The following is a 15,094-nucleotide window of genomic DNA, read 5'->3' as shown; positions in this document are numbered from 1 at the left end:
TACGTCCGGCCATTGATCTTCACATCAAAGGCATCATAAGTGAGAAAAGTTCGCGAATAGTGCGATGACAGAAAAGTGTAAGCACGTATGTGTTCTTAAGCAATAACAAGTTGTGAACAAAGTAATGTAAGCATACTACGAGCAAGGTTCTAGGCAGTTCTAGCAAGCAGGTAATAAACATAAACCTTATTACCTAGGATGTCGAGTCTTGCACGTGGAGCGAAGCGTCGTTGTGGATCGTTGAGAGCACTGTTCTGGTTATAGTCTGGTTTTAATAAAAACGTTTTCCCATATTAAAACCAAGTTCTCTATAACCAATGGCTCTGATACCAATCTGTCACACCCCCAAAATCCACCTGCGGAGTATCACCGCTTGGGAGCGTGACTGACCAGGATCAAGCCACCAATCATATAGAACATTGTATATAGTAAAAGTAATTGCAATATAATCCAAAACAAATCCATATGAAAGGTGTTTCCAAAACATAAGTAAGTTATCAATGTTTAGCGGAAGCGTATTATTGTAAATCCCATAGTAAGTAAGTATCAAATATCAAAAGTGTTTAACAAGATGATCACGATCCAAGCCCCACAACGACCAGCTCCTCCGTGTGCAAGCTCCATATACCTAACGTCCTGCAAGGCATGTAACAGAGGGTCAACAACTAGTTGAGCGAGTTCACAGAAAGTAAATGCGTAATAGTAAGTTCGTTTGTAACAGGTGGCTCTACTGGGCCGTTATTACGTTCTATTGGTGGGGGCTTCCCATGTTGTATAACCACTAGACTACTCGTAACCATAGGTATCCTTCACAACCGAGGATAGTAATAAGCATAAGTATCCTTCACATCCGAGGATAGTAATGAGTATAAGTATCCTTCACATCCGAGGATAGTAATGAATATAGGTATCCTTCACATCCGAGGATAGTAATGAGTATAGGTATCCTTCACAACCGAGGATAGTAATGAGTATAGGTATCCTTCACAACCGAGGATAGTAATAAGTATATGTCTCCTTCACAACCGAGGATAGTGGTATGGTAGTCTAGTAACAGTATAAGTACAGTTCTATTCAATCCCAATCCTTCAATCCCAATTCCCGTGCCCTGGGAATCCCATGCCTTAGTAAAGGTGTGAACTCACCTTGGTTTGCTCGGTATGCTAGGTTATGCACTCACAAGTAATCAATCAAGTCCTATTGTATGCACGTATAACAAATCAGTTCATGTTCGCAATGATACGCATGTAATCTAATGTCACATAGTGCTTGATAGCCAATATCATGTATCAATCATGTATCACGTAACAGCTAACCCATTTATACAATTCACGTAATTCATGTGTCGTGTCTTTGATTACACAGTTTAACCTCACGTGGGTGTTAACCTAGTTACCACTGATAACGTACTTACATTTTATTATCGTTAATAAGCTTAACAGGTTAGTCATTATAAATCACACAGTTCATTGTTTCAAATTGAATATCACATAACATCAGACAGGGCCTTGCCCTTCTAAAACTCAGACAATATGGGGGGGGTCTCCCCTGTTCAAAACTCGGATAGCACATGTAATCATCATACAACCTCGGACATTAATCAACATATAAACTCAGACCTAGATTCTCATATAAATTCGGACATGGGTGGGTATAGCAAACTCGGTCCACCTTTAATCTATTAAACTCGGATCAATGGTGATCCATTAAACTCGGTCCAAGACAATCACCTTAAACTCGGTCCAAAGACAATCACATTAAACTCGGTCCATAACAATCACATTAAACTCGGTCCATGACAATCAATAAACTCGGACCATGTATATTCATTAAACTCGGACAATATACGATTCATTAAACTCGGACAATAGGCACTCCATTAAACTCGGTCCAATTGATAACTCATTAAACTCGGACCCTTATCAACAAAACTCAGAATCATTTGATTTATTAAGCTCGGACCCTTATTAACATAAACTCAGAATCATTTGATTTATTAAGCTCGGACCAATATCAAACACATTATACTCGGACCATATGTAAACATTATCTTCGGTCCAAAGAGAATCCATTAAACTCAGACTATCAAATCATGAATAAACTCAGATAGACAATTTCTCCTACGGTCATTGGGATCACAACAGTTACGTTTTGGTTTCTAACGTGATCATAAAACCCTAATACAGATTCCTACGGACGGCATGAACAAAGACCAATCAACCGGTGATTAACCACAACAATTATAACAAGAACAATCTATCAAGCATGTAAATCATCATCATGATCACCATTATCCATAATCAAATCAGAATCATAGGATATCATGTGAGGAACTAGGGTTTACAAACATGAATCAATCAACAATTAATCAAGAATTGATACGATCAAATAATCAACGCACAATCATTAACAATTACCTTGAACGATTCTAGAGGAAGAGGAATCAAGTGTGATGATTATCTTGTGCCAATGATAATGGTGATGATTGCTAGAGCCAAAGAAATGAAAGTACGTGCTTGAATTCTTGTGTGTGTGGTTTAGTGAATGATTTAGGGTTAAGTATAGTTTAAGTTCACTAATGGCCCTCTACACCCTTAACTAATATATTTTACAATAGTACACCATCTCAAATAGTTTCACAGTTTCACCACCAAGTTTATGCATTTGACAAGTTTATCACAATTAACACACAATTATGCAAAATCACGCAACATACTTCCTTGTAACAAAACATATACAATTCCATAACAACTAATTGTGAAACTAATCAACTATACAATACAAGAACGTGCAATAAACGCGAAATAGAAATCTTGAAATTTCGAGTTGTCACAGTGCAGACTCTGTTCGATCGATGAGCCACAACCCACAAATCTCGCTGCATAGTACCGCACACCGCACTCTTGATTTTGTAGAGGTACCTTAATTTCATTCTTCAGAAATCTAAATAAGGCTGTTGTAGAGTTGTTCCTCGGATCATCTTGATTATACTGTTTGAACTTTAAATATGAAGATTGAATATGAATTATGAAGATTAATAAGGCTGTTGTTGAACACAGCTTTAATTGTTTAACATTCAATAAAGAAATCTAAATATGATTAAATAATAAAGCCAGCCAAACCGCCTTACTGTTACTTAATGCCGTTCATTATTATAATGAAATCACTTTTTTTTATTTAATTAATTGGATCATTATTAATAGGCTTAATGAAATCACTATTTTTTGTTGATTTAATTGGTTCATTATTAATAGGCACAATGAGTAAGGATGTTAGTGCATGATTTCTCAACAAGAGGAAAGCGGTTGAAATTGGATAGAGAAAGACTTGTTTAAGAAAGAATTGCCTAAGGAAGTACCTCTAGATGATATTTTGGATAAATTTCAAAAAATGAAAACTCGTAGGGCGACATTTTAAAAATGTTTGTAACAACGTTTGACGTGTTTTTGATGATTATATAAATTTTAGTTTGATGTTCTTTTTTTACATGACCCGACCCGAACCGATTTTTTTTATGTATATATCTAGACGCCTAAATTTTTTTAAAAATTTTCCGCACCCCCATGGAAAAATTCCTGTGTCCGCCACTGCTTATGTCTGCGCCGCGCAGACCACGCGCAGACGTTTAGCTCTGAAGATCGTTTGTTTTTCAGAAGACATTTCATTAAAAAATGTCTTCAAACCTCTGCGCGTCCTCCTCCCCACGCAGACATGGTCCAATATCTTTCCACCTCTTCCAACTCTTTCGTACTCTCAAAACACTGTTGAATCAAAATCTTCATCACAGATTCGATTTCTTGTGAATCAAAGTGATTTCTTTAATCAAAGGTGAAGGAGAAACAGTATTGATTTCTTTAAACCAAAGTAATATGGTGATGTTGACTATGGTGGGGGTGGTGCTTGGTAGTTGCGGTGGGGGAGTGTGAAGAACATGCTGAGAGAGACGAGAGAGAATACATGTTTTTGGGTATATATCTTTTTCATTAGTTTACACGTAAATCCCTAGGTGTTAAATATTTATACGATGGTCCTTGTAATAGTGAATAGACAATATACCATCATATGCAAGTCACATGACCAAATTTAACAGAAACATCTAACTAGATTAGTGCTAAAGGACATAACATGCAAGATTTTCAAACATTAAGTGCAAAACTTGTCAACTTTAAAGATAAAGGACAAAACTTGCACTTCACTCATTGATTTATTGATTTTTTTGTGCTTTTAACGTAACGAACTGAACCAACATTGCTCTAACAACTTTGGTAGTAGCACTGGTATGCTTTTTTTTTTTTCAAAATCAAAAGCGTTAAAATGAAGTTGTATTCGCAATAGAGTATTTTTTTTTTTGTATTGTATTGTACCCGTGATGAACACCATCCCAATGTTATCACTACCGCATTGATCCATACAGAACAATTTCGATATCGTTATCGTGACATATATTCTTTTTTTTGGGGGGGGGGGGGGGGTTTCGGTTGCTTGTTGTAAAACACATGTTGATATTTTTTAAGCATCTCACGACCAATGTTTTAAAAACCGTTTTTTTTTTAATTGTAGTGGGTTAGGCTTAAAACCGGTTCAACCAGGTTGTACAAGACGGTTCAACCCGAGATGACTTATTAACTCTGTAATTCCAAAAAATACAATTTCAACTAAAAAATAATAATTATAAACAACGTCATTCCATAATCAAATTTCATTTTTTTCAACAAAGTTTTACTAAATAAAACTCTATAATAGGTTTATAACATTAGAGTATTGAATGCTTCAAGTTCATGACCACGTAAAAGATGAAATTCAAAATTTTAACATGGAAACGGGCGGTTCGAAGACTATATCGGAACCCTATTTATGCCGGGCTCAACCGTACCTGGATAATAACCGGTAGTTGATTCAACCGGTATAACCGGCGGGTTCAAACTGGTATTTAAAACATTGCACAAGAATGTATTTTTGGGTTTTGTATTTTGGTTACTATATAAAGTGTTGTTACCAAACTGGTACCACAATGAACTGAACAACAATCAAATTTCTGGTGCGACACATGGTTATTTGATTTCATATGATCAAGATATTTGAGCTTTGCAATGATGTTAATATGATTTTACATTTTTTGTTTTTTTTCCAGCACTGATCACAATAAAACTAATATATCACATGTGATATAGATTCAAATCTCACTCCCTCCTCTATATATACCCTTTAAACTCTTCCTAGCCTATACAGCAACTACCAGATCCTCTTACTCGTATCTTAAAATCTAGCGTAGGACATGGCTTCAACACAAGCCACGGTTAGTCGACCGACGGCTAATTTTCATCCCAGTCTTTGGGGAGATCAGTTTCTTATCTACAATGAGGTATGAATACTACAACAAAGCTTATTACTTTTAAATATTGAATCTTTCAAGAATTACATATTATGTCATGATAACACAAACATTCAAACCCAGTAAGATCAGTGGTGGATCCAGGTAGGGATGAGCAATTCGTTCCCGGTACCGGTACCGAATTTACCGAACCGGGTACTTTTTCGGTACCGACTTTTAGCATTTTCATACTGGTTCGGTATCGGTCCCGTACGGTACCTGTATTTACCGGTTTTTACCCTCAAATACCGGTACCGAACCGTATCGAACCGGGTATATTCGGTACCGGTACCCACTTTTGAGGATTTTCGGTACTGGTTCTTTCGGTACCGGACGGTACCGAGCTCATCCCTAGATCCAGGGTTTTTATGGTTCCCGGGAACCCCCTTAGTTTGGGAAAAAATGAAAAAAACAGTGGAAATTTTGTATGATTTAAAAAACAAAGTGAGAATTAGTGAAAATCTACCAAAAGGAATCTGGTTGGAAAAATTCCTGGATCCACGAATGAGTAAGATACTGATCCAGATAACATAAAACATGGTCGTGCCTTTAAACGATATGGTGTTCCAGTAAAGTATTTGTTGCGAAACTAGTGATAATGTTTTCAAGACATAGCGTTGCTAGATGCTGTGCTTCCATGTCATATATATTGACGAGATATTTTGTGACGAGCCTGTAGTTCATTTGACAGCCATTTTTGTTTTGGGATTTTCCTTATACATTTTATTATGGCAGTATATTACAATGGAAATGCTATGATATTATGATGACTAAAATGGGTTTTCATCTTATAGTTGTCATAGGATGTGTATACATGCTATTAAACAAAGGAGTGTCACTTTTTTAGTTATTTATTTATTTATTTTTAACGACGACTTTATTGTATTTGACTACCGCACTCTCTAAATTGAAGAGTCCATTGTCTCACTTCAGTCAGACTATGTTGTCTTAATCGGACCCACACTGGCTTCAGGGTTTAGCTTGGGCGTTCCCTCAGGAAATCATACCATTGGCTATCACTTGACAGTCGTTGTGTCACCACAAGATTAGAACTCTGTGGCGTAACACAAGGTGGGATGAAAACCCAGGTAGGCTTAAAATAGAGTTTGACACCTGTGCAAAGGCTAGACTCTATCTGTTATTGCCTAATCCACCAAAGTGACACAAGTGAGGATTGAACTTGGGTCTCCATTGGAGAATCCAAGCTATGAGCAATGTTTTAAATACCAAAGCAAATTTCGTTATCTTAACTAGGCCTGTCAATGAATGAATATGGAATGGATCGTGATCTGATGCATTAATGACCCGACTTAAATATATCATGATCCAATCAATGATTCAACATAATGGATCGTGATCCGATCCATCCAAATAATTTTAAATTGACGGATCACTATCCGTATCGATCCATATTAAAAAATATAATAAAAAAACTCTAAATAATTAAAAAAAAAATTTAAGCATCTCACTACCAATGTTTTAAAAACCGTTTTTAATTGTATTGGGTTAGGCTTAAACATTGGCCAACCAGGTTGTACAAGACTGTTCAACCGAGATGACTAGTTAAATCTGTAATTCCATAAAAATACAATTTCAACTAAAATTTTTTTTTATAAACAATGTGATTCCATAATCAAAATTCATTTTTTTCAACAAAGTTTTATTAAATAAAAGTCTACAATAGGTTTATAACATTAGAGTGTTAAATGTATCAAGTTGATGACCACGCAAAAGATGAAATTCAAAATTTTAACATGGAAACGGGTGGTTCGAAGACTATGTCGGAACCCTATTTATACCGGGCTCAACCGTACCTGGACAATAACAGGTAGTCGGTTTAACCGGTATAACCGGCCGGTTCGAACTGGTATTTAAAACATTACACACGAATGTATTTTTAGGTTTTATCTTTTGGTTACTATGTAGAGTGTTGGTACCAAACTGGTACCGCAATGAACTGAACAACAATCAAATTTCTCGTGCGACACATGGTTATTTGATTTGATATGATCAAGATATTTGAGCTTGCAATAATGTTGATATTATTTTACATTTTTTGTTTTTTTCCACCGCTGATGACAATGACTAATATATCACATGTGATATAGATTCAAATATCACTCCCTCTATATACCCTTTAAACTCTTCCTAGCCTATAAGCAACTAGCTAGATCTAGCGTAGGACATGGCTTTAACACAAGCCACGGTTAGTCGACCGACAGCTAATTTTCATCCCAGTCTTTGGGGAGATCAGTTTCTTATCTACAATGAGGTATGAATACTACAACAAAGCTTACTACTTTTTTTTTTTTTTTTTTTTGAACGGCCAACAAACTCAATCTCGAGCACTCTCGGGGCACCCACTGGACAAACGGAGTACTCCGAGAGTACCCGAGTCCACCACCAATTCCGGGGAAAACCCGGTAACCCACCCGCCCGTAGGCACGACAGTGAAATTACCGGTAAAACCCGTTTGGCTCAAGGATCCAACCCAGGTTTCCCTGGGTCTCCTATCATTGCCCACCAATGCCTCACTCTGCACCAAGTGGGAGTCGAACTTGCATCTCTCAAGAGAAATGCAAGCCCTCCACCACTTGATCTAGAGATCATTGGCTTGATAACTACTTTTAAATATTGAATCTTTCAAGAATTACATATTATGTCTTGATAACACAAACATAGATCAGTGACGAATCCAGGGGTGTTTTGAGGGTTCCCGGAAACCCTCTTAGTTTGGGAAAAAAATGAAAAAAAAAATAGTGGAAATATGGTATGATTTAAAAAACATAATGAGAATTAGTGAAAATCTACCAAAAGGAACCTGGTTGAAAAAATTCCTGGATTCGCTAATACGTAAGATACACTAATCTAGATAACATAAAACATGGCCGTGCCTTTAAACGATATCGTGTTCCAATAAAGTATTTGTTGCGAAACTAGTGATAATGTTTTCAAGACATAGCGTTGCTAGATGCTGTGCTTCCATGTCATATATATTGACGAGATATTTTGTGACGAGCATGTAGTTCATTTGACAGCCATTTTTGTTTTGGGATTTTCCTTGTACATTTTGTTATGGCAGTATATTCCAATGGAAATGCTATGATATTATGATGAATAAAATGGGTTTTCATCTTATATTTCTCATAGGATGTGTATACATACTATTAAAAAAAGGAGTGTCACTTTTCTATTTATTTATTTATTTTAACGACGACTTTCTTGTATTAGACTACCGCACTCTTCAAATTGAAGAGTCCATTGCCTCACTTCAGCCAGACTATGTTGTCTTAATCGGACCCATACTGGCCTTCAGGGTTTAGCTTGGGCTTTCCCCCAGGAAACCATACCATTAGCTGTCACTTGACAGTCAGTGTGCCACCACAAGAGCAGAACTCTGTAGCTTAACACAAGGGGGGACGAAAACCCGGGTGGGCTTAAGATAGAGTCTGACACCTGTGCAAGAGGCTAGGCTCTATCCATTATTGCCTAATCCACCAAAGTGACACAAGTGAGGATTGAATTTGGGTCTCCATTGGAGAATCCAAGCCATGAGCAATGTTTTAAATACCAAAGCAAATTTCGGAGTTAAATGCTTGGTTGGTCCCTGTGGTTTTCAAAAATTGCAGACTTGGTCCTAGTGGTTTACTAATTACACGCGTGGTCCCTAAACTTGTCAAAAATGCACTCGGTTGGTCCCCAGCCCTAACATCAGTTAAATTTCTCAGTTAAGTTCATGTTAAATGACCAAAATATCCTTCCTTATTAACAAACCCACTGAATCTTCATCACTATCATCATCTTCATCACCTGAGTCTCACCCTAACCATCATCATCCGACAGGTCTAGGGCCTGTCACCGCCGCCCCTCTTTCTTCCTCTCATCTCTCTCGTCTCGATTCCTCTCTCTCTCTCATTTCTGAACTGCGAGTGCGGGTTTTGTGGTGGGATTCACAGCAGGTTGGCAATTAGCACTTGTGACACTTGCTGTGGTGCCTTTGATTGCTATAATTGGAGCTATTCATATGACAACACTGGCGAAATTGTCGTCGAAAAGCCAAGAAGCTCTTTCAGAAGCTGGAAACATTGTTGAGCTGGTGACTTTCATCTGACTTCCCTTTAATAAAAAAAAAATGGTTTCAAGAAATTGGTAATTTTCCTCTGTTTTTTTATGAGATGAAATCAATCTTTAATTTGATTTATCAACCGGGAACTGGGCATATCCATGAATTTTAGCTATATATATAGCTGTGTGTTTTAGCTATTGGTAATTTAATATGAAGCCGCTCAATCAACCACGGCGGCGAAGCCTCAAATCTCATCGTCCTACCGTTCATTTCTCAAGTTCTCCGTTCGGAATTGCTCATCCGGAACTGATACCGATACCGACACCTCACGCAAGGTAATTCTATTTGTGTTTCGTTTCTTTTTCGATTAGTTTGTGATTTGATTGTGCATTGTTTGACTAGTGTCTTTATCTATGATTATCTTGCTTTGCTGTTGAATTTGATTGAGATTGTTGAAATCTTTTGGGGAGGTTTGTGATTCGTGAGTCTGCTGTTAAAGCACCGAGTTAACTGAGAAATCTTTTGGGTGGGTTGGTGATGAAGATGATGATGGTGATGAAGATGATGCAGAGGTTTAGGTTTTTAATTGTTCAAGGGTAATATAGTCATTTTACACATAGTTAACTGAGAAATTTAACTGATGTTAGGGCTGGGGACCAACCGAGTGTATTTTTGACAAGTTTAGGGACCACGCGTGTAATTAGTAAACCACTAGGACCAAGTCTGCAATTTTTGTAAACCACAGGGACCAACCAAGCATTTAACTCCAAATTTCGTTATCTTAACTAGGCCTGTCAATGGATGAATATGGATTGGATCAAGACCTGATCCATTAATGATCCGACTTCAAAATATCATGATCCGATCCATGATCCAATATAATGGATCGGTATCCGATCCATCCAAATAATTTTAAGAGTAAATTACTTTTTGAGTCCCTGTATTTTAGTGGTTTTAACCACTTGAGTCCAAAATCAAAAAGTTTAAACGTCCTGAGTCCCTAGCCATTTATTTTATAACGTTTTGAGTTCAATTTTGTTTATTTTATAACGATTTGAGTCCAAAAAATTGGACTCAAAAGGTTAAAATTTGGACTCAAAATGACTCAAATGGTTAATGAAAATGCTTATAGAGACTCAGGTCGTTAAACTTGTTGCTTTTGGACTTAACTAGTTAAAACCACTAAAACACAGGGACTCAAAAAGTAATTTACCCTAATTTTAAATTGACGAATCACTATCCATATCGATCCATATCAAAAATATAATAAAAAACTCTAAATAATTAAAAAAAATCACAAACGATTCTAAAAAAATAAAAAATGAAAAAACTCTAAATAAAAATTAAAAAAATTAAAAAATCAAAACGATTCTTAAAAAATAAAAAAAAAATCTAAAAAAATTCACAACAAAAAAAAAAACAAAAAGATTCTAAAAACCAAAAAAAAATACTAAAAAAATCAAAGAAATAAAAAAATTCTAAAAATTCTAAAATATCTTAAAAATTTTAAAAATAAAAAAATGTAAAAAACTAAAAAAAAAAATCATATTATTGTAAAAAATCAAAAAAAAATGAAAAAAATAAAAAAAATCTCAAAAAATAAAAAAAAACAGAAAAAATAAAAAAAATCTAGAAAATAAAAAAAATCTAAAAAATCAAAGAAATTCGAAAAAATTAAAAACAAATTGTAAAAAATGATAAATAAAAATTTGTAAAAATAAAAAAGTATCAAAAAAATTAAAAAAATCTCAAAAATAAGAAATCTAAAAATATTTCATGAAATTTTAGTTATTTTTTAAATTTTTTTAGAATTTTTTTATTTTGTTTATTTATTTTTAGAATTTTGTGAGTTTTCAGAACTTTTTGCTTTTTTAAAAATTTTCTGGTTTTTTTGTTGTATTTTTTTATTTTTCAGATTTTTTTGAATTTTGTGATTTTTAGGATTTTTTTTGAATATTTGAATTTTTTGTTTATTTTTAAAACTTTTTTGATTTTTATGGATTTTTTTGAATTTTTAGAATTTTTTAGATTTTTTTAATTTTTTTGAATTGTTTTATTTTTATGGATTTTTTTTTATTTTTAGAATTTTTTAGATTTTTTTTTTTTTTTGAACTTTCTTGATTTTTTTGGAAGGCTTTGAAATAAATTTTCCTTTCTCTACTTTAATTTTAATTAGTAGTGGATCGATCTGGATGTATCATGGATCCATCCATATAATTAATTGTATAAATTGATCGACCTATTGGATTAATTAATGGATTAGTGGATATTTTTTATAATGGAGTAAGTAATTTAAATGGATCAGATTGGATTGGATATGGATCAATATCGAACCCATTTACAGGCCTTACTTAACTACGAAATCCGCTGTAATATAAAAATAACTCCAACTGTCCAGATTTGGTTAGTTTTGAATGGAGCTTAATTATTCCCGTTGGAAAATCCACCAGTAATTGAGGATAAAAGTTTCGTTGGTAACTAGTAGAACCTAAATGTTTTTACCAAAAAAATATCTTAGAATTCATTTACAATGACTTAAATCATAAACTTTGAGTATTTGTACTTTGTAGCAAGATGGACAAGCTGAGGTAGAAAAAATAATCAATGATTTGAAAGAAGAAGTGAAGAAAGAACTATTGGTATCTTTGAATGATCCAGCAGAACATACAAATCTATTGAAACTGATCAATGCGATCCAACGCCTCGGCATAGCTTACTATTTTGAAAAGGATATTGAGCAAGCTTTGCAACATATATATGATGTCTATGGTGATGACTGGAAAGGTCATAACACATCACTTTGGTTCCGAATCCTACGTCAACAAGGCTTTTATGTTTCCAGTGGTTAGTGCATATAGATTTTCCTTACAAATCGTCATGTTTACGAACTACAGTAAATGACTGTACATATGAATCAATACAGATTGTTTTAATAAGTATAAGGACATGAATGGAAACTTTATTGAACCGTTAACCAATGATGTTCACGGCATTCTTGAATTGTATGAGGCGGCGTATATGAGGGTGCCAGGCGAAGTTGTACTCGATGATGCTCTTGTTTTCACAAAAACTCATCTTAATAACATAGCAAACGACCCTGGTTGCGAGGTTATTCTTTCGAATCACATAAAGGAAGCGCTCGAGAGGCCTATACGAAAAAGGTTGCCACGACTAGATGCATTATGCTACATACCTTTCTATGAACATGATGTTTCTCACCATAAGGCTCTACTAAAACTTGCAAAGTTGGGATTCAACCACCTTCAATCCTTACACAAGAAGGAGCTTAGCCTGCTTTCCAAGTATAAACTAACAACATTTGTTTGTCCTCTTCCACCTTAATTTCTATGCTCAATCCATCTCTTATTTGTTATGAAACACATTTATTGTTTTTGTAGGTGGTGGAAAGACTTTGATGTCCCAAATAATTTTCATTTCATGAGAAATCGATTGGTTGAAAACTATTTTTGGGTACTCGGTGTCTACTTTGAGCCTCAATATTCTCGCGCTAGAGTTTTCATGACAAAAGTGATGGCACTTTCAACAATTTTAGATGATGCTTATGATGCTTATGGTACTTTTGAAGAACTGGTTATCTTCACCAAAGCAGTTCAAAGGTATATATACACAAACAGTGGCGGATCCAGGAACTTCTTTCAATGGGTTCGTTTTGGTAGATTCTCACTATTTTTTCCGGATCATACAAAGTTCTTACTATTTTTTTCCAACCCGAGTGGGTTCATGTGAACCCATAAAACAGGGCTGGATCCGCCACCGTACACAATCTTGTTCTTGTAGCTTGATTACTTTATGATATAAAAGATGGCTTATTCTATTATATTAATATTACAGGTGGTCAATTACCTGCATGGATGAACTTCCAGCTGATTACATGAAACTGTTATACAAAATCCTCTTGGATGTTTATGATGAAATGGAGATTGTCATGGCAAAGGAAGGAAAAGCCCATCATGTTAACTACGCCAAAGAGGCGGTTAGATTGAATTAAGGCCTTTCATATTCTATTATCGACCACTTAATACATATATCGATTTCAATATTTAATTTCTCGTATATAGATGAAAGAGATGATTAGGAATTTCATGACGGAAGCAAAATGGAGAAATGAGGGATATATACCAACAGTGGAGGAGCATAAATCAGTTTCATTCATGAGTTGTGGCTACAAAATGCTTACAATAGCCGCTTTTGTTGGTATGGGAGATATGATCACAGACAAGTCATTCGAATGGGTTCTCACTAATCCTCCACTTATCAAAGCTTCAAGTCAAATTTGTAGGCTTATGGATGATATTGTTGGTCACAAGGTATATCCAATATCGATCTTAAATGTTTTATGGTACCATATTTAGTCTTTTATGATTATATTGCAGCCTAACATGCTTTGATATATACATACATATTTGTAATATTTTACAAATATGACTTGTAGGAGGAGCAAAAGAGAGAGCATGTTGCATCAGTGGTTGAATCCTACATGAAAGAACATGATGTCACAGAAGAGGAATATGTCTATGATGTGTTTAAACAACAAGTAGAAGAAGGATGGAAAGATCTGAATAAAGAATCACTTAAATGTAAAGATGTTCCTCTTCCTCTTTTAATGTGTGTGATTAACCTTGCACGCGTAATGGATACCTTATATAAATATGATGATACTTTTACGCGTGTTGGAGAAGAACTGAAGGGTCATATCAAATCCTTATTTGTTCATGCTATGAGTTTTTAACTTTCGAAACTTCATACATGGCGGGTTAAAAGATGGAGGATTATGGTGTCTTTACAACTAATAATATTTTGTGTTTGGTTTCCAATTACAGTGTTCGAATAAAGCTAGAAGAATTTAGCATGTTTGTAATAGGGTGCATCGTTGTATTTACTTTATTACTACTACATATACATTAAGATGAGGGAAGAGTGAACCAACTTATTTTTAATTTAATTTTATTTCTAGTTAAAAATTATGATTTCGTCCTTTGTTTAAAATTACATTTTTAGCCCCAGTTCAAAATAAAATTATAACTTTGCCCCTAGCTTAAAATTACGATTTTGCCCTCAGTTCAAAAACCCATTTTTTTCCCAGTTTAAAATTACGGTTTCGTCCTGCGATTAAAATTACGTTTTTACCCCAGTTTAAAATTAAATTATGTTTTTGCCCCTAGCTCAAAATTACGATTTTGCCCTCAGCTCAAAATTACGTTTTTGCCCACAGGTCAAAATAAAATTATGTTTTTCCCCTAGCTCAAAATTATGATTTCGCCCCCAGTTCAAAATATAATTACGACTTTGCCCTCAGTTCAAAATTATGATTTTGTTCTCATTTCAAAAATTACAATTTCTCCCCCAGTTAAAAATAAAAATTGTGATCTTGCCATCATTTTACTTTTTTTTTACAAAACTATAATAGTGTTTTATTTTGCTTGGTTGACTCAATATAACTTTTGTTGTGTCAAGCAGTTGTCTAACACTCGCTCATTGGTCCTGACAAATTAGTATTTTACCCCAGCTCAAAATTACATACATGTCATCGTTTTAATTTTTTTAGCAAAACTATGGTAGTGTTTTGGTTTAATTGGTTGTCTCGATGTATTTTTTTAGATCGTGTTATAAGTAGTATGTACAAGTAACCTAAATAC

The 15,094-nt window shown here is 34.8% G+C and overlaps 1 protein-coding gene across 2 annotated transcripts; it reads left to right on the top strand.

Annotated features, from left to right (window-relative positions):
* Positions 1 to 5,242: 5,242 nt before the first annotated feature.
* LOC110936945 ((-)-germacrene D synthase) lies at positions 5,243 to 14,201 on the top strand. 2 transcript variants are annotated; one of them, XM_022179352.2, is made up of 7 exons: positions 5,243 to 5,362; positions 12,008 to 12,281; positions 12,361 to 12,739; positions 12,836 to 13,054; positions 13,290 to 13,431; positions 13,517 to 13,765; positions 13,891 to 14,201. In XM_022179352.2, the coding sequence occupies exons 1-7, from the start codon at positions 5,276 to 5,278 to the stop codon at positions 14,185 to 14,187; spliced, it is 1,647 nt and encodes a 548-aa protein (XP_022035044.1). In that variant the 5' UTR covers positions 5,243 to 5,275; the 3' UTR covers positions 14,188 to 14,201. The 2 variants fall into 2 exon arrangements, with proteins under 2 accessions (XP_022035044.1, XP_022035042.1); XM_022179350.2 differs by lacking the exon at positions 5,243 to 5,362 and adding an exon at positions 7,115 to 7,643.
* The last annotated feature ends 893 nt before the right edge of the window (positions 14,202 to 15,094 follow it).

The sequence above is a fragment of the Helianthus annuus genome, chromosome 2, assembly GCF_002127325.2.
Source record: "Helianthus annuus cultivar XRQ/B chromosome 2, HanXRQr2.0-SUNRISE, whole genome shotgun sequence".
NCBI classification, from domain to species: Eukaryota; Viridiplantae; Streptophyta; class Magnoliopsida; order Asterales; family Asteraceae; genus Helianthus; species Helianthus annuus.
The sequence above is the reverse complement of the archived record's forward strand: the minus strand, read 5'-3'. Positions and strand labels throughout refer to the sequence as shown.